This window comes from Manduca sexta, unplaced genomic scaffold (genome assembly GCF_014839805.1).
Source record: "Manduca sexta isolate Smith_Timp_Sample1 unplaced genomic scaffold, JHU_Msex_v1.0 HiC_scaffold_1935, whole genome shotgun sequence".
Classification (NCBI taxonomy): Eukaryota; Metazoa; Arthropoda; class Insecta; order Lepidoptera; family Sphingidae; genus Manduca; species Manduca sexta.
In genome coordinates, this window is record NW_023592849.1 from 1 (window position 1) to 20,881 (window position 20,881).

Below are 20,881 nucleotides of genomic sequence, written 5' to 3' on the forward strand. Positions count from 1 at the left end.
TATTAAACCCGCTTCGTAATAGATAAACTTAAATTGTATTTATGATTATATTGTATAAATAACCGCAAATGTTGTATTTCAATATTTAATACGATAAAACTGGAAAATATATTAATTTATTCGATATGTAACTTTGTTTCATTGGGAAATCAGGTCCTATAAATTACTTTATGGTAGTTTCTAATGTTTATATTTGTTCTACCGTCCCTATAAGTTATAACTCTTGTAGTATATTCTCAGACATTAAAAAGTATACACTTATATTATAGATTGGACATTAGGATCAATTTTATGCTCTAAAAGTTATTACCAATTGTTATACTTGCTCACAATATACGGAAAAATACTTACATCCCAAATGATCAAACAATAAATAAAGTATTTTTTACTTTATTATTCTCATAAGATAGAGTACATATTCGAAATAACGGTAGTCGTCGCTTAGGTAGTTAGTAAAAGATTGGTAGTTTAGCTAGGTTAGGCTCATGTCCTCACCGGTGAGGATCGCGATGCGTTCCTCTCAACTGCTGCCAACCCGAGCTGGCTTCTTTGTTTACTTTATAGTCTTTCATTTATTTTATGTCCAATATAAAATGTCTTTAGTTATACAAAGCGATTTTATTTACGTAATAATTAAATATTCTCAAGTACTTTCACTTATCATAACTGCAAGTATGGTCCTACGTGATGAATAAAGTATTTTATTTATTTATTTAAGGGCTTTAACCAACAATGGAAGTATACATTAGCTATATGTTGGCGGCGAGTTGTGAGAGCGTCATCTGAGACCTCCATGACCCTCGGTTTATGACAGAAGGGCTGCTAAATTATATATTATCTCCTTCGAGATAACCCATGAACCGCGACTATCAAAAAAGTGTTATCAACAGTTCTAAATATTAAACAATTAGTTTATTGTATCAATGGATTTAAATACTTCGGCTAATGTTTAGCATTTTTTTACAATACTTTTCAATTGACGGCGCGCTTTGTTAATGGAAGTGCGAGAAGCAAAAGGGTCGGACTAGTGCAATTTTGATAATTTCTATGGGAACAGTAAGTATTTTTTTCATTGAAATGCGCCCTATGTCCTTTTCTATGCTCTTGAAAATGCAGGACATATACTGTCATGATCCGTTCTATAACTAGTTCCTGGGTTCGAATTCCGGGTCAAAATAATAGTGACTGGGTTTTCTGGAAAATACTCAGTCGCTCAGAGTCAGGAAGTTGGCGGTGTGATAACAGACTGCCTCGTGCACGTAAAGCCGTTGGTCCTGCTGATCTCTTTCCGGTCATGTCGTCTCACCGGACTATGAGAAGGAACAGAGAGTTCTGTGTATTGAAGACACTTGTGTATTATAATATCTTCTACGTGCCTAATGTCCGTTGAGATTGCCCGCCGTGTCCGAAATTCGGCTAAGAGAAAGAGTTATTTTATGCATCGTTTTATGTTTAATTTTCGTACATAACTGGCATGCTGGTTGGCGGGAAGTACTTCCAGCCAACACAGATTACAAACAATTGAAATGCTTACTTTTGGTCGTTTATATGTGTTTCTATACATAGAAGTTTAGCTATATATCGGAGGGTGGTATATGTTAGCATTGATGCGTTATGTTTTTGCTTAAGATCAACATAGAGCTATTAATCATTGTTGTAATAATCTATATAAATTCTTTCATTCAGAGACAGCTTTACCTATTATGCAGGGTGTGCGCTGCTCACGGGCGCAGTGTGTTAGGGGACGCCATACACCTTCAAACACACATGCGTCGCGTGAAACTGGCGCTCTCGAACAACCTGCGCCCGCGCTAAAGCTGGCGAGCAGCTTCTTTACTTTACACAATAACTTTTGATTTAATATTATCAAAATTATTAAAGATTACATTGTCTCTAGGGGCGCCAAGGAGTTGCACACGGGCGGCATATGAGCTAGAACCGCCTCTTGCTTTCATTGTTCTGTGGGGTTCTGCAGTTGATCTGCAGACCATTTTATTTTACAGAAACGAGCGATTCGTTTTATTTATAACCTTCGCTCTCGCGATTCCCTTAGAGAATTGTTTAAGGTGAATATACTGACTTTGCCAGCTGAATACATTTTTCAGAATATTATGTACGTCCGCTAAAACAGTGATTTATTTATTTTATTTAATTATTTTACATAAAAGAATAGAAAAAAAAATATTAAAAATAATTATAATTGAAAATATAAAAAGTACTCAATATTTTTTTTAAACATATAACTAGTTCTCAGTGCATAAATAAAACGCTTTGGCGGGTACACTCACTAGTTACGGGTGATATCATTCCTTGATCTAAATTAAGTATTCAAAGTTTTTGATATTAAACAGCAGTTAAGCAGCGTAACTTTTACTAATTACGTTACGATGCCAAATCCAGTTAAGTTCTAATATAATATCAGCCCAGTATTATATACTGTCCCACGGCTGCACGGGCCTTCTCTACTACTGAAAGGAACTACACACGCTGTAGTGCGGATTGGTAGACTTCACATACTCTCAGAATTCTTATAAAGAACTCAGGTATGCAAGTTTCCTCACGATGTTTCTTCACCGTTAAAGCAAGCGATAATTCATAAACAATACACAAATAATGTTAAAAATTCAGGTGTGTGACCTTGGGATTTGAACCTGCGCGCTTGGCAACCTGGAACATTCCTTTTTTATTTAAAAAATATGATTCCAATTTGGAAATATTTTCAAATTCTGTTCAGTACGAATTACGTATCAAATAGCGGAACACCGACCCCCTCGTCGCCCCATATGAGACACTCATTTTACACCCATTTCGATAACCAAATGTACCAAGTCGAATCATTTGGAAAAAATCTCTTCAGTAGTTTAGGCAGACATCAAAATAGGTAGGTAACCAGTATACAGACAATGTTAAATTATTTTTTAGTGATTTTTGCCTAAAAGTTTTCATTTCACTATTTCGACATCGCGTTCCGTATCCCAGCCTTTAACTAATGAAGGGTAAGCCATTAAGTATTAATTTTCAATTATCACATAATTTTAACTTAATACAAATAATATAAATTACTAGTGATAGGATTCTCATATGTGAGAGTCCGCCTGGATAGGTACCACCGCAATATTTATTTCTGCCGCCAAGCAGCAGTGTGTAGTCACTGTTGCTTGATGAACATTGTAGCCAGTGTAACTACTGGACATTATAAGACGTAATATCTCATGTTTTAGCAGTCCTGGATTTGTAAATAGGCCGTATAGGCCGCGCCTATGGGCGGCAGATTTCAGAGGACGCTCACTCGATTTAATTAATCATTCGTTTATTAAACTTTAGTGCTTTCCATAATACAAACAAATGAGAAAATTACTAAGTATTTTAGAAACCTACTTACATCATAAACCTACCTACATGGGGCGGCGAAAATAAAGTGGCCTACACATAAAAAATATAAATCCAGCACTGTCTTAGGATGGCGAGCCCAGTTGAATACCAAACACTTTGTAATTCAAGATGTTGGTGTTTCTACTATTTATCGGTATCGCTTACCATCAAGCGAACAAGCTCGTCTCGTCATTCAAAGCAATAAAACAAAACAAAACAAATCTTTTCTCTTTATTAACTTATAAATATCACACTTATACTTAACATCTTAATAAAATAATGACCTATTTCAAAATCGTTAATTTGTGGCAGTCGTCGGAAAACAAATTTTTGTTTGCTACCTTTTTTTGAAGTTGCTATAAAATTGAGCTTATTAAAGATAGGTAAAAAATGAAACTTATAGCATGAAAAAAAAGGGAAAATACTAAAAGGTCGCAAACAGATATTGGTCGTTTGACGATTCCCACAAATTGGGAATTTTGTTATGGCTCATTATTTTATTAAGAGTGCGGTATACATCGGCGGCAATTAAACTGTAACGAATCTTCATTCATCCGCCATGTAAAGTCGATATGAACGTGATGGTATCTGACGGCTGCAGCTCGTACTCCAGCTCTCCATGAAGCTCCCAATCTGTGTCGTTGATCAGCACCAGTATACCAGGACGAACTGACTCCCCCTGCAACAAATACACCTTAGGGACCGTTCAAGTATTACGTAACGCAATTTGGCGGGAAACGGCGTCATGTAAAACGGGAGTACGTACAACGCGTTATGTCACATTGGATTTTTATTTTAAAACAATAATAAAGGTATTTTAGCGACTTTCCGGTATTTTTCGTAAAATTATTGTGATTAGAAAAAAAATTTGCTACGTAACTTTTGGAGAGGGGGTGGGGACGTACTGAAAAACGTTTCGACACGTTACATAGGGGATGGGGGTCAAAAATCTTAAAAATTGCGTTACGTAATACTTGAACGGCCCCTACAATAAGGTCAGAGGGGCCTATTTAAGTCATAAGATACCTCTGACACCCTCTAGTGCCATTGGCGCCTTCACTAGAAGCTGACCACCACGGCAATCCCGCCCGTTCCACCCTACAGACACTAAGAACGCCGCGGGCGCCTAGAAACTTTCGCCATCAAAGGTCAGAGGGCGCCTACTGAACCTTGGCGCCTGCCCCCCTCCGAGGCAATTCAAAACGTCATCCGAAACTATGGATTTCGTTTTTGGAAGTAGACCCTCTGATACCCAAATAAGGAGCCTTTATGAACGAGCGATCCGATTATAAGGGCGGTGTTTACCTGTAAAAACAACTCCGGTCTCTCTCGCAATAAATTTTCTTTGATCCACACAAGAAGTTCCCTTATAGTCCAACCCTTCTTCTCACATTCGGGTAAATATTTGTCCACGGCAGGTAATATCTACTTCACGCTTCTTTATCTTATCGAAAAGAAGCTCAGCACCGCCTCCGAAGTGTACATTTATCTTTAACGCTGGCATGCTTTAATAAAAAGAAAATTAAATGTAAATTGTTTGATTCTGTAAAATGTTATACATTATTTCCTTGATGATAGTCCCGTTTTATATTTTCCCGGGATAGAAAGTAGCCTATATCCTACCCAGGACCTCTATGTCCATACCTAATTTGATTGAAATCCGTTGGGTAGTTTTTGAGTTAATTGCAGTCAGACAGGCAGACAGATTTGGCAGGGGTCTTTGTTTTAGAATATTCTAATGTGAACAATTCCGTCATACCTGATTGATGTGTAACTTTAACCGCTTACCCATCGCATTGCGCATACAATCGAAGCTCTGAAAAGGAATAATATTTTCCCGTTTTTTGCAACATTAATCATTGATATTCCACTCCTCTTGGTCCTAGCGTGATGTTATATAGCCTATAAGCCTTCCTCGATAAATGTGCTATCCAACACTAAAATAATTTTTCAATTCAAACCAGTAGTTCCTGAGATTTGCGCGTTCAAACAAACAAACTCTTCAGGTTTAAAGAATTAAATTTATAGATTAACTAGCTTTTGCCCACGGCTCCGCCCGCGTCATAAAGTTTTCGGGCTAAAGTTTTCCGTTATAAAAGTCACGCTTTTATATTTTCCCGGGAGCCTATGTTTTTCCCAGGGTCTCAAACTGTCTCCATACCAAATTTTACCCTAATACGTTGGGTAGTTTTTGAGTTTATCACGTTCAGGCAGACAGATGCAGCGGGAGACTTTGTTTTGTAATATATTTTTGTAGAACTTTTTAAGAGGAACAACCCCTTCATACATATATTTACTTTGTGAACGTTGTGTATACCTGTAAGTGGCATGCATATCAGCCAATTGTCAACACGCAATACTTTTTTTATTTTAGATTTAAGGATATGTATGCTGTTGGTGTACCTTATTAAATAAATAAATAAAATAAATAAATAAATACATCATTGTTGCATAACTTTAACCGTTGACGCAGCGCACGCAACGGAAGCTCTCAAAACTAATAAATTTTCTCCGTTTTAGCAAAATCTTTCATTACTGCTCCGCTCCTATTGGTCATAGCGTGATGATATATTGCCTATAACACTCCAGAAACAAAGGGCTATCCAACACAAAAAGATTTTTTTAGTACGAACCGTAATTCCTGAGGTTAGCCATTACTGCTCCGCTCCTATTGGGTTTAGCGTGATGATATATAGCCTATAGCACTCCACGAACAAAGGGCTATCCAATACAAAAAGAACTTTTCTGTTCAAACCGGTAATTCCTGAGATTAGCGCATTCAAACAATCAAACAAACTCTTCATCATCATCGTCATCATCATCATATCAGCCACAGGAAGTTCACTGCTGAACATAGGCCTCCCCCAAGGATCTCCACGTCGACCTGTTGGAAGCGGCCTGCATCCAGCGACTTCCTGCGACCCTAGCCAGGTCGTCCGTCCACCTTGTAGGCGGGCGTCCGACCTTTCGTTTGCCTGTACGTGGCCTCCACTCTAGAACCTTTCGACCCCAACGGTCATCGGTTCTTCGAGCTATGTGTCCGGCCCACTGCCACTTCAACTTGCTAATCCTATGGGCTATGTCGGTAACCTTTGTTCTCCTACGGATCTCCTCATTTCTGATTCGATCTCGTAGGGAAATACCGAGCATAGCCCTCTCCATAGCTCGTTGAGTGACCTTGAGCCTCCTAATGAGGCCCACAGTGAGAGGCCACGTCTCGGTGCCGTATGTTATCACTGGTAACACACAACTATCGAAGACTTTCGATTTAAGGCACTGAGGTATTTTGGACGAGAAGACGTTGCGAAGTTTCCCGAACGCTGCCCAACCGAGTTGGATTCGACGATTGACCTCTCTCTCGAAGTTGGACCTGCCTAGCCGGACCACTTGTCCTAAATAGACATATTCGTCTACAACTTCGAGAGTCGAGCCCCAACTTCGATGGTGTGGGCACAACATGGACATTCGACATGATCTTCGTTTTGTCCATGTTCATTTTAAGACCCACCTGTTGGGAGACTCGATTAAGGTCTTCGAGCATAGTGCTAAGGTCTTCCAGCGATTCTGCCAAGACTACAATATCGTCGGCAAATCGAAGGTGAGTGATATACTCGCCGTTGATGTTGATGCCGAATCCTTTCCACTGAAAGAGTTTGAAGGCGTTTTCCAGCGCGGCAGTGAACAGTTTCGGAGATATAACATCTCCCTGTCTCACGCCTCTCTGTAGTGGAATAGCCTTCGTGCTCTGATCTTGTACTCGGACCGACATGGTGGCGTTATTGTATATACATCTCAACACTTCGATGTACCGATAGTCAATGTGGCACCGCTGGAGAGACTGTAGCACAGCCCAGGTCTCGATCGAATCAAAGGCTTTCTCATAGTCCACAAACGCTAAGCAAAGCGGCAAGTTATACTCCACGGTTTTTGTATGACTTGCCGAAGCGTATGAATGTGGTCTATAGTACTAAAGCCTTTTGGAAACCGGCTTGTTCGGGTGGCTGGAAGTCATCAAACCTGTGTTCGAGACGATTTGTGATGACCCTCGAAAACAACTTATAGATATGGCTCAGGAGCGAGATGGGCCTGGAATTCTTCAGCAAAGTGTTATCACCTTTTTTGAAGAACAGTACCACCACGCTCCTGCTCCATGCCTCTGGCGTTGAACCCTCGAGGAGAACGGAATTGAAGAGCGTCTGAAGGACTTTCAGTATTGGCGTTCCGCCCGCTTTCAGAAGCTCTGATGTGATTCCGTCCTCACCCGGCGCCTTGTTGTTCTTAAGTTGCTTCAGGGCCATCTCAATCTCACACAGGCTGATGTCCGGGATATCATCGCTAAAGTGTCGGATCAACTCGGCTCTCGGGTCTTCAGCCGAGCTAGCAGTCGGTTTGGCAACCGAGGTGTAAAGCTGTCCGTAGAACCTCTCGATCTCCCTTAATACCTCTGCCCTCGTCGATACCATGCGGCCGCCGTCCGTCTTCAGCCTAGACAACTGGCTTTGCCCAATAGACAAGTCTCTTGCAAACACTTTGGAGCCTCCGTTCCGCTCAATTGTCTCTTTAATGCTCACAGTATTGTGAGCACGGACATCGTGTCGCAAGGACTTCCAGATCCGTCTATTGAGCCGCCGATATGCTTCGGCGTCATCGGAAGACTGCAGCGCCAGTGATCGACGTTCGGCCATGAGGTCAAGAGTGTGGATCGAGAGTTTTTGTGGTCTATCTCTACGGCGAGGTCTAAAATACTTAGATCCCACCGTATGGACAGCTTCTACCAAACCGCTGTTTAGCTCGTCCACTGCAAGGTTTTCTTTTAAGCAATCAAAGCGATTTGCCAGCTCAAGTTGAAAGCTTTCTGGGTTTTGGACATGGACGCGAGAATCTATCTCGTTTCTCGTAGAACCGTCAGGACTCAGCCAGGTCCATTTCCTGTGCGGCGGCTTCTGGAAAAAGAGTTCATCGCAAAGAGTCCCTCTTTTCGAGAAAGTCGGCCAGCCTCTGACCCCTGAGGTTCCGTTGCCCATGTCCAAATTTCCCCACTTTCAACTCTGCATCGCTTCTCATGCCTAACTTTGCGTTGAAGTCCCCATAACAACATTGAAGTAGGTTTTGGAAGTATGTATGGCCCGACTTATGTCCTCATACATCTCCTCTACTTCTTCATCTGGGTGTGTCGAGGTCGGCGCGTATACCTGTATGACCTTCAACGAATATCGTTTTGATATTCTGAGTATAAGGTACACTACCCTGCTCGACACACTTTCGATGGATACGATGTTGTAAATTCTTCAGCTTTATATTATAGTGAGTATAGATTAATTTATTAAATCAGTTTTCTGTATTTTTTGTAAAGTAACGCAATACATTTGTTATACTCAATGATGTCATAGGAAACAATAACAATACCACAGGACATGACCAAGATGCCTTTATACAATAATAATAGCTAATGTCATGTTCCAATTTGTTTTGATTGGCTGTATCATTCAACAATTCTGCCAATGTCCAGTTTGAAGAAGCGACTTGTGCATAATATGTAGATTTCTCATATGTGAGAGTCCGCCTGGGTAGGTACCACCGCAACGTCTATTTCCGCCGCAGCTGTTTGTAGTCACAATTGTGTTCTGGTTTGAACGACATAGTAGTCAGTGTAACTACTGGACATAATGTGACTTAACATCTCATGTCTCAGGATGGCGAACGCAGTGAAATACCAAACAATACTTTGTAATTCAAGGTGTTGGTGTTTCTACTGTTTATCGGTCGTATCGCTTACCATCAGGCGAACGGCAGACTCATTTCGTCATTCAAAACAATGAAAAAAAATCATATGCTGGGGAATATGAAATGGGAATATATATAGAATAAAAATGCAAACGTCCTTTCAGGCTATTTTCGAAAGCTATTAGATTAAAATAAAAATAAAATAATAATGGTAATTAATGTAATGTCAACATTAGGTATAGAAATTAGCTTCCATGAAACAGAGTTATCATTTAGTTGTTAATCTACATATAAATATAAACACATCATATCCGCATGATAAGCCCATTGCAACAAAATGACACTCCTATTGAAATAAAACAATTTCGGATTTAATCACAGTTTTTGATACTATAATTTTCCCTGACATTTCAAAGACTGCCTTCTTGGTCATGAAGCAGACTGTGATTTAGTTCAATGTCTAAAATCTAATCCTCATAAATGTAAGAAATTGTTACTAGTATATTCATATAATAATATCAGCCCTGTATTATATACTGTCCCACTGCTGGGCATGTGCCTCCTCTACTACTGAGAGGGAATAGGCCTTAGTCTACCATGCTGGCCTAGTGCAGATTGGTAGACTTCACACACTCTCAAAACTCCTACAGAGAATTTCTCAGGTATGCAGGTTTCCTCACAATGTTTACCTTCACCGTTAAAGCAAGCGATAATTCACAAAGAATACACACATGATTTTAGAAAAGTCAGAGGTGTGGGCCCTTGGGATTTGAACCTGTGGACATTCATCTCGTCAGTCCACAACCAACTAGGCTATCGCCGCTTGTTTATATAATAGTTTTATTGATTATAGAAGCATCTTGCATGCTGGTGCTGGTATATCTATTTACTTGATTCTTTTTCCAATTAATCAAGCGGTATTGGCAAGCTGCTTGATAGTTATATATTACAAATTTGTTGTTCAAGACAATGATGGCATTATTTTGGAATATCTAGACCATTATATAAAGAGACTGATGGTATTATTTGGGCGGAACATAGATATTTTTATTTGCACACTGGCGGAATTCATAAGGGTAACTATAGAAACTCTAACCAATAATGTATCGACCATATGAAATAACTATGCATAACTATCTGTATCTGACTTGGCTATATGATAATGTAAATATAATCGCATTGGGTGTAACTCCTGTAAGATTATATTTAATAATAAATAAATAAATAAAAAAAATAATGAACAAGCATTCATATTTAAGTATATACTAATATATAATTAGTTCATTTGAACACGCTAGTCTTAGGAATTGTTGATTTTGAATTTTATTTCTCTTATAGGAAGCTACATTTAATGAAATTAAAACACTTTATTTATTACGTAGGCGAGCAGAGTTGCACTTACGAATACGTCAAAAATAATGTATAGGAATAATTGCTTTTATTTTTAAATAACAATTAAAATTACTTATATAACTATGGACATTTTACATTAAGGATAAAATTTATAATGAAAACAAGGTACAAACCAAAGTAACCAGCTCGGCTGACAAATAGGGGGAATATAAGGCTAATCCTTCATGATCCTCATCGGTGAGGTCATGAGCCCTAGCCTACCTAACCTACCAGCCTTTCTTTATAAAGATATAGTTATAACAATAAAAATTTTAATTGTTATGAATTTTCATATTAATATCCAAACTTCAAACAACTCTACTCAAAAATTTACTGATTGTTGCTTTTCAAGCATCAATATATAGTATGCATTTTACATATTAGTATAATTTTTGTCTACATTTATTTATTTTAATTCATTAATATTTGAATATATCATATTATTTATATTTATTGTTGTATATGTTTATCGCAACAGATTTCTTTCGACGCATGTTCCTTGTTTATCTCTGTTCCTCTATAAGGATAACTATGCTAACAATATGAGCCCTAGACTAGGTAACCAGCCAACCTAGCAATAGATACCTAAGCATTGACTACTCATAGAAAAACAACAAAAAAGGACTCTACTTCTTTTATTTTATAGCTGCCACCTTTTATTTATCAGTGATTTAATAATGCAGATACAAAACAAAAAAACACTACTAAGTCAGTTCGCCAGTTTCTTTTTGTATAGAGGGAAAACCGTCTATACAAAAAGAAACACCGGGCTTACTTTTTGTCATCAATTATTCAGTTATAAAATACGTAATTTTAACATTGGAGACCTATGTTTTAGATAATGAATTTCGCAGACATAGATGAATACCCATTCGCAAAAAAACTGTATGTACAATAACATGAAACATCTCTCCAAAAATCGCATAATTAAAAATAATTCTTAATATTCATTTTGGCATTACTAACCTGATAAAAATAGCTTTTATGTAGTTTCTACTGGAAGTGATTTGATATGTTCATTTATACTTCTTTTTATATATTTATCTTAAGGAGAAATTTAAGTAATGTCTATTTTTTCATTGTGTTTTTGACATATTTTATTTAGGTTATGTTATGACTTTGGACTAATAACACACAAGTTCCAAAAAAAATTATTCGTATGTAATTAATGATGCCTTTGCCTTAGCATGTCTATTTTTTATAAACAATATATCAGGAATATTTATTATGTGATATCTTTCCTTTATGGACAATCACAATGATAAGGAATTGGAAATTGGAATTCCGTTATAGGTCGGACTTGTACTTCTGGAATGGCGTTTTAAGTCAGAAACGGGATATAGAATGTAAAAACGGACGTAATTCACACCTTTAAATATATAAAATTATATTATGTAAGTAAACTGACTAAAACGCAATCAATTCGGATCTAGATCCCGCATGCTCACCAACATCATTAATTTACTTAAATCTGCGAAATTCTATATTATACACTTGTACGTCGCGTACAGCTGAAATTAAATTGTATAAGACCCAGAATATTCTGGGTTCACATTCTAAATTGTTTCTGAATGCCTTTCCAGATGTATATACCCGACCCACATAAGTGGTCGCTTATGTTCTGTTCTTTATGCATAGCACTTGACGTGTACAATGTGTCATAGAAGTTATAACCGGGGCATCCCGCACATGGCATTGCCAGCGTTGCCAGTTAAGCGATTTTGTTGTTAAAAGTGATAACTTTTCTGTATATTCCCATGTGTACTGATACAGGCCTCAGCCTCAACTCTATTCGTTATAGTTGCATAAGAACTCAGACATCTCACGCACACTGTAAGCTGTTAAGGAAAGTAGTAGTGCGCGTCTTTGAGGAAAAAATCATGTATAAGTACCTAAGGCGTTTTTATTACATAGATACGTTGTCCGAGCTCAATACTGGCAAGACGAAAGTAAGGTAATTGCCCGACTTAACAGCCAATGAGCGTGCGGCACTAACGTTGTTACGTAACTGTCGATGTATATATATATATCCTTTTCTAACGAATGTGTTCTGCATCTTTTTATTCCTTTTTCGAGCCAATTTGTAATTATATGTACAGGTACTTGAATATAGCAAATAGTGCGCAGTTTTTATATGCCATTTTGTTAGTGTATGACGCGTCTATTTGTAAAACGTCATTGATGTATACCTTTTCTGTCGAACATGGCAAAAACAAATTTTGTTTTTCATACAAGAAAAAACAGTGCAAATGGGTTCCACTCTCCCCACCCCTTTGCCATGTCGACTAATTTTGTGGCCTTTTATATATTACAATCCAATCCATTTTATTTTGTTTGGTTTTATCGTTTATACAAGAATTCTGCCAAAGTAAAGTTTAAAAAGCAAAAGACACGTGCTATGTAAATGTCAAAATGTCTGGCCGATATAAAACAAAGATAACGTATATATATATATATATATATATATATATATATATATTTACCCTAGCGGCTTCTATTTATTGTAGTTCGCAACACTGGGACGGCGCGCGCGCTCCGTGTTTCCAAGCAGAGATTACTCTGTGGATTACTCATGTCCGCCGGTTTTTTTGCGCAGTAATTATGTGTTTATTAGTGTTATAATACATTTAAAGGTTTTATGGTGACATGTGTATGGTGCAGCGACTTATTACAATATATAATTTGTAAAGGTTTGATGATTCGTAACATACTTGTAAGAGTCCGTAATTTTTAACACTGACAGCTCTCAAATACGCAATGCATACAAAACATACCTAGGTACTCGAATGATTTTACAATAACTGAAAGCGAAACAATACCTAATTATTTCTTTTAAGGTTATTTTTCATTCATTACATAGGGTCATATTGATATTGCGTTACGAAATAAAACCACATACTTATCTTCTTTGAAATAATGATTTATTATGTTTACGCGAATGTTATAAATTTAAATGAAACTCTTTTACAGTTTTATCACGGTTTTTATATTAGAATTTTCCCTCGACATTTATTTTTCTAAATAACTACAAATTGTAAGTTTTGAACAAAGTAAATATCAATAAAAGTAATTTTAATTTTAAGCACTAATCCCACTTTTATTATTCTAAGAATATTCGTCGCAGCGACATCACACTTTCAGTCAGAAATACACACGCACACGACATACTAGCACTAAATAACAAAATGATAAAAAAAATAACAAAGTAAATCTGTGATTTTCGGTCAAAATATCGTTCATTTTGACGAAATGTTCACAAAGGTTTCATTAAATATGCATTTGTATTTCATATGCATACCAAGTGTTGGCGTCTCAGAACATTTGAATTCTCTCGGTATTTATGTGAAATTTTATATGACAACTAGATGACCCGGTGAACGTCGTATCACCTACATACATTTATTATTATTATTTATTGTGAAACACAATTTTGCCATACAATACGTATGTTATCATTATCTGTCTCTCGCTAGTCGAGAGTACGGTTTACGCGTGTAGCTTGTCGCACATTTGATTAACTTCGACGATCTAAGTCATCTTCTCCGTGGCATTTTGCGACAATAACATTAAATAAAGTTTTCGCGCACTGACAAATTGATGATAGATTTTAATAATAGTCTTGAAATTTATTTATTTATTTTCTATTTTTGAGAACCTATAGACACTTTTACACTTTGTTTATTTCTGAAATGTTTTGTATTTGAACAAAATAAACCAAAGAAATCGGACCTCATAGTACAACTATGAAACAGACTTATTTCTGAATACATCTATATATATGTTACAGTTCTTTATTTCTAAAAAGAGAGAAAAGACATGAACTGTTTGACAGGTAGGAACATTTTGCATTGAAAACTTATATTGTCGTTTTAGTATTTTCCGTTATTTATTATTTATGTTCGTCACCGTTTAATCCATCCCTGGACTTCCACAAATAATTCAAAACCAAAATTAGCCAAATCGGTTCAGCCGTTCTCGAGTTTTAGCGAGACTAACGAACAGCAATTGATTTTTATATATATAGATTTAATAATTAACCTTTTGAGAGGTTGATATAATTTCGGAAAAGTTTGCAAGGCTTATCTATGAGCGCTCAACGCTCATGCTGTCTCTTTCTACTGTATGGGATGGCGCGAATAGCCATGAACCGTCATTGTTCTGAGCATGAACCACTCATCGTTGACTGTGCGATGTATAAGTTTTTTCTTCCGAACATTATTTCGCCTGTTTTCGGTGACACATTTAGGATTTCTTTTCAAGAAATTTTGTCATACCTTTATTTATATTAATGTAGTGTAACAATTATAGCGTAATAATGAAAAAACATATTTCTATAGTATATTTTTTATCGCACTCTTAATAAAATATTATTGATTTGTGGCAGTCGTCGAAAAACTATTTTTTGTTGGCTATTTTTTTTGAAGTTGCTATAAAATTGAGCTTAATAAAGATAGGTAAAAAATGAAACCTATAGCACGAAAAAAAGGAAATAACAAAAAGGTCGCAAACAGAAATTAGTTTTCCGGCGACTGCCACAAATTAACAATTTTGAAATAGGTCATTATTTTATTAAGAGCGTTATATGCCTGGCACAGTGACCTTTGCAACTGATAGTAAATATGGGTCAAGGTAGAATGCCGAACGAGAGATGATTACCCCTCGGCAGTCGACACAATAGGATTTTACTATTTGATTTTGAGATTTATTTTATAAGTTCACTGGTGGTAGGTCACTCATATGTGACAGTCCGCCTGGGTAGGTACCACCGCAATGTCTATTTCTGTCAAACAGTGTGTAGTCACTGTTGTGTTCCAGTTTGAAGGACACTGTAGCCAGTGTAACTAATGGACATAATAATTAACATCTCATGTCTCAGGATGGTTGGCTGCCTCGGTGGCGTAGTTGTATTGCACGTCCGGTACAATAGCGCTCTGAGGTCCTGGGTTCGAATCCCGGGTCGGGCAAAGTGATATTTGGGTTTTCCTGCTCAGTATCAGCCTGGAGTCTGGAATTTGTGCCCGATATGGCGATAGGCTCGTCCCCTATCACATCATGGGACGGAACATACTTGGCGAAAAGTGGGTGGCCCTAGTTGCGCCTCTGCGTACCTTCGGGGATAAATGCGTGATGTTATGTTGTATGTATGTCTCAGGATGGCGAGCGCAGTGGAATACCAAACAATACTTTGTTATTCAAGGTGTTGGTGTTTCTACTGTTTATGGTCGTATTGCTTACCATTAGGCGCACGGTAAACCCGTCTCCTTATTCAAAGCAATAAAAGAAATACACGGCTGATGTTACACATCAATCAATGGTCGCTTATCAATTTACGGCCGTTTTCAATAAACAAACTTAATCTTCAATCCGATTCCGAGAATGAACCAATCATAATAACTCATTTGTAATGTCAAAAAATACTTTGTTCTGATTGGTCCATTTTTGAGATAGATCAAAAAAGCGATTGAGATCGAGAGATTGAGCAACCATAACAACCAATGGAAGTTATTTTGTTGACTTTATTCTCCACCAATGTTAGGGAGGAAAGAAAATCGGACCACGAACAGCTAAAAAATTTTAAAAGTTGTATATTTATAAAATGTAGGTAGATATTGTAACTTTGACTTTGCGGATGAACAACACCTCAGTCCCCCCCGTGACCATGAAGGCTGCAAAGTCTTCGAAACGTCGGGAGAAAAGTATAATATTAAAACCGCGATAAAATTCGTAAAATAGTTTAATTTAAATGTCTAACATTCGTGTAAACCTAAGAAATCACTAGGAAAGAAAATGTCAAGATTTGGCGCTTTTTGCTTACAGATGGCGCCACCAAAATACATAGTCGTTAAGTTTTTGGATAAGAAAGATGGAGATAACTTCGCATTCGTGCCCGAGTCGTGGGTGGAAGCAGACCGGCCCACAGATAACACAATAGTAATATTTTATCCCACAGAAGATAAAATAGCAACAGAAAATCGCGTTAAAAACAACGAGCAACCGAGGGCCGATTGGAACCAATATTTGTGCGAACTGCTACATACGACCAGTAAGTTTATGTTCCGCTAACAAGAAAAATATTTATTTTTTTATTTTATTACACTTAATATACAAAAAGTATAAAGGCGGACTTAAAGCCGAAGGCATTCTCTACCAGTCAACCATTACCTGGTGCAGAGACTAAAGAGGTACATAGGAATATTAGGAGGTAGTAATATTATACGTCATCTGTTGAGATATAGACTTATATGAGCACTATGGAGGGTAGAGGTAAGGAGCACAGTCTCAGTGTATCAAAAAGTGTCCATCAAAACAGGGAAAATAAGGGTGGCGCTGCGATCGCATAGGATAAAATTTTAAGGACGTGTTTTCACTGCAGTTTCTTGGTTATATTGACAAAACTACTTACAACTACGCAAGCAGTTGAGATTCTGTATACTGGCATTTTATTGACTACTTGACTCATGAAAAGATTTAATTTGTTCATTTGGCTTACTTCACTCACTATTACAGCAACCACATTCGTATCGTAGTTTTTCGTACGTCAGCGCTATTGTGGTAGGTACTTGAAACTCTATTTTCAGCAAATGCTGGACACTTTTTCGAGTTCCCCTCCATATCAGACGGTGCTACTTACCTCTACCCTCCATAACGAACACTGTAGTGAATGCACCTGATGGTAAAGGAGTGAGGTCGAAAAGAATGTCGACTGACGAAGGATGATTGCCCGACACAATTATGCCGTCAGCGTGAGCTGAGGACGCAGTTTTGTTTCAGTTATTAAATATGTTACATGCTGTTACTCAGGATATCAAAACCAATTTTCTCTCCTGGGAAATTTATATAGCGGGACTTTTGTCCCGGAAAACTCCTTTACGAGGGCGAAGCCGCGAGCAAAATCTAAAATAATTTATATCATTTGAGATGTCATTAATATCTGTTCATAAAATAGCGACGCTCTCAAGATGTTGACTGTATTGAGAGCGGTTTATATCGCACTTGAGAGCTATGCTCAGGATATAATAATATAATAATAATATCAGCCCTGTGTTATATACTGTCCCACTGCTGCACGAGCCTCCTCTACTACTGAGAGGGATTAGGCCTTAGTTCACCACGCTGTAGTGATTGGTAGACTTCACACACCTTCGAAATTCCTATCGAGAACTTCTAAGATGTGCAGGTTTCCTCACGATGTTTTCCTTCACCGTTAAAGCGAACGATAAATTCACAAATATTACACACATGATTTTAGAAAAGTCAGAGGTGTGTGTCCTTGGGATTTGAACCTGCGGACATTCGTATTGGCAGTTTGTTCCACACCCAACTAGGCTATCACCGCTTACTGAGGGTATGGCATCTCTTAATGCGACCTAACACTTATACGGGGACTTGAATTGAGACTAATAAATCGTATATTTCAGATCACTACGGCGACGCGAAAATAGACACAATGAAAAAAAATTTAGAGGCAAAGGAAAAGCCAGCAGCCAAAAACGAAGGTATGACATTCATTTCAAGGCACGCCGGAATATGCATTGGCGTGTTTATGTTGCTGGTGGTAGGATATATTTTATATCCGTGATATCGACCGTACGCGAGGTGTTAAAACCCGCCATAGTGGCTCACGTGGGTCGCGTTCCGGGATCAACCTGTGTGTATCCGATTCCGACAAGCCGGCATAATAGGGTATTTGACTATGTTTGATTTTGTGCATTTTTTAATATGTAATAGCAAGTACAACAAAAAAGAAATCCTTCTGTGAAAACAGTATTAAAATTCGATAAGAAATGAGGCAGTAATTTCTATTTTAAATATTGCAACGTGCAGGAGTGGGCGTGATATCGCTCCATCTCTTTCTTTCGCGCGTCGCAATGCGTGCAGACGCCACACGCAAGTATTTCCTTCCTTTTCTGTTGTTTAACATTCACTCCGACTACCTAATGGCTTATAACTTGTAGATGTTTTATTTCAGTGATTTCTTCTGTTTTAGAATTTATACGACGTACATATTTTATAAAAGATACAAATAAATATAAGTCAAATATCGTATTAATTGCGCAAGGAAAAACCATTTCATTGAGAACCACTTAGAACTGACAAAATACTTTTTTCTTTTTAAGAAACACCAAAAAGGTTAGAACATATACAAATTCCTTACTGGTGGTAGGTCTCATGTGAGAGTCCGCCTGGGCAGGTACCACCGCAATGTCTGCCGGCAAGCAGCAGTGTGTAGTCACTGTTGTGTTTTGGTTTTACAAGCATAGAAGCCAGTGTAACTACTGGACATAATACGACTCAACAGCTCATGTCTCAAGATGGCGAGCGCAGTGGAATACCAAACACTTTGTAATTCAAGGTGTTGGTGTTTCTACTGTTTATAGGTATCGCTTATCATCAGGCGAACGGCAAGCTCGTCTCGTCATTTAAAGTAATAAAAAATACCCAGAACATCAGTTGATTTGTTTTTGAATAAGGGGTCGTTCAAGTATTACGTAACGCAATTTGGAGGGGAGGGGGGTCTTGTAAAACGTTACGATGCGTTACCGGCGTGGGAGGGGGGGTTCGTACAATGCGTTATGTAACAACGGATTTTTAATTTAAAAAAAATAACAAAGTTATAGCGATTTTCCAGTACTTTGCGAAAAAAAATGTAATTTTAGAATTACATAACTTTTTGACGGGGTGCGGGGGCGTACAGGAAAACGTTACGGCGCGTTACATGGGGGTGGGGGTGTCAAAAATCTTCAAAAATTGCGTTACGTAATACTTGAACAGCCCCTAATGGCTGCCATACATGCTAGGGTCCATCGGTGCAGGTATGCCTGCGCAGGTAGACCGAAATGTGTGTGGGAGTAGACCTGTGCAAATTTTTGAGCCTGTGCAGGCGACCGGCGCAGGATCGGAAATCAATTCTTTCAATTGATACCTGCGCAGGCATACCTGCACAGATGACCTCTCCGGTAGACCGTAGCGTGTATGGCTTACATAAGCCTTTACTGTATTTTGTCCGCAGGTGTGAAGGGAGAGAAGCGAAGATGCACACTTTCGTCAAACTCCGCTTCAAAGCAGTCAAAACTTCCTACCATTAACAATGCACACACCACCGTACAACCAATCGATGAACCTCAATATGCAACGATATTGAATCCATCACCACACGTCGTTGGACCTATGGTGAACTTCTTCATTCCCATCGGAGATTTCGTGTGTAACCTTCAAGTACCAACGCAACTGCTGGACTTAGCCAATGAGTACACAAAACCTGGCAGTGCGTGTACCACTGCAAAGAAAGAAGGTCCAAATATTGCCCTAAAGCAAACAAAAATTGATGAATACAACAAAACGGTGAAAATGAACGAATCGAATATAATGTCCAATGATCATCCAGATCAAGAAGGCACGAGATGGACGCTGAGGCATCCGCGTCCAGGCCCGGGGCTCGTGGAACTCTGCGATAACAGTAAAGTGTACGTGAATGGCGACCAGCTCCGAAGGTATACAGCGGCAGCAGCAACAAGCAGGAACCTCGTTCGTACACTACTCTCTCTCGTTTTCACCGAGGAAGCTCTGTCTATCTGTACTTTGACAAGAAAGAAGAGTCAATTAGATATGGAAGCGGTCTACGCTATGTTTAAGTATGTGGGTAATGTCGGAAGTCAGAGGAAGTGGGGTGACGTCGATATTCAATATTTGAACGAATGCGTACGCCAGAAACTGCAGGAAATAAGGCGGCGTACGACCACGAAAAGCTACACACAGGGGTAATGGGAGTGCTTGCAGGCAGGTGAAGGACCCTCATCAATAGGGGACCGGCCTGTGTTCGATTTTGTACATTATTCTATATGAAATGGTTAATAATACGAAAAAGAAACCCTCCTGCGAAAACTGCATTAAAATTGGTTAAAAAATGAGCCAGTAATTCATATTTCAAATATTACTATGTGCCGAAGTGGGCGCGAAGTGGGGATATCGCTTCATCTCTTTCTTTCGCACGCGTCGTAATGCCCGATGACGTCACACGTGGGTATTGCGCCTCTTTTCTGTTTCTTGTTACTTACCCCTTCTACCGAAATTAAAAGACTTATAACTTGTTGATTTTTTTACCGGATTTAAATAATTCTTTCTGTGTTATAATTTATATAACGTAAATATTTGATAATAATAAAGAACAAAAATGAGTCCGGTGCCCTATTGGTAACCCGTTATTCTTAAGCCTGAAGTGCCATTTAGTGATCACCTGGCAGGGTTTCTCAATTGAGATACGCGCAAAGTCCCCCCCTGGCGGGAGGGAATGTGCCCAAGAGATTCTAAAAAAGTTGCCAAATATAAAGTAACCAAAGTCCTAAGTCTGACTTGATTTGCTTGATCGATCATTCCCGTACGTCGAAACTTAAAT

The 20,881-nt window shown here is 38.3% G+C and overlaps 1 protein-coding gene and 1 non-coding gene across 4 annotated transcripts; one reads left to right on the forward strand and one right to left on the reverse strand.

Moving 5' to 3' along the window:
- Window positions 1-3,620: 3,620 nt before the first annotated feature.
- Window positions 3,621-11,767, reverse strand: LOC115451561. 2 transcript variants are annotated; one of them, XR_005113534.1, is made up of 4 exons: window positions 11,455-11,767; window positions 5,161-5,188; window positions 4,678-4,877; window positions 3,621-4,051 (listed from the first exon to the last, which is right to left on the reverse strand). It is a non-coding gene; the product is annotated as an uncharacterized LOC115451561 (transcript). The 2 variants fall into 2 exon arrangements; XR_005113533.1 differs by lacking the exon at window positions 5,161-5,188 and having other exon boundaries at window positions 11,455-11,760.
- A 1,237-nt stretch (window positions 11,768-13,004) lies between these two features.
- LOC115454092 lies at window positions 13,005-20,515 on the forward strand. 2 transcript variants are annotated; one of them, XM_037445667.1, is made up of 4 exons: window positions 13,005-13,083; window positions 16,306-16,531; window positions 17,907-17,984; window positions 19,499-20,408. In XM_037445667.1, the coding sequence occupies exons 2-4, from the start codon at window positions 16,306-16,308 to the stop codon at window positions 20,248-20,250; spliced, it is 1,056 nt and encodes a 351-aa protein (XP_037301564.1). In that variant the 5' UTR covers window positions 13,005-13,083; the 3' UTR covers window positions 20,251-20,408. The 2 variants fall into 2 exon arrangements, with proteins under 2 accessions (XP_037301564.1, XP_037301565.1); XM_037445668.1 differs by lacking the exon at window positions 17,907-17,984 and having other exon boundaries at window positions 19,499-20,515.
- The last annotated feature ends 366 nt before the right edge of the window (window positions 20,516-20,881 follow it).

Bases quoted from the DNA above. Each gene is read 5' to 3' on its own strand.
- LOC115454092 (XM_037445667.1), top strand. From the start codon at position 16,306: ATGGCGCCACCAAAATACATAGTCGTTAAGTTTTTGGATAAGAAAGAT. The intron at 16,532-17,906 runs GTAAGTTTATGT...CGTATATTTCAG, and splicing joins CGAACTGCTACATACGACCA to ATCACTACGGCGACGCGAAA. The intron at 17,985-19,498 runs GTATGACATTCA...TTTTGTCCGCAG, and splicing joins GCCAGCAGCCAAAAACGAAG to GTGTGAAGGGAGAGAAGCGA.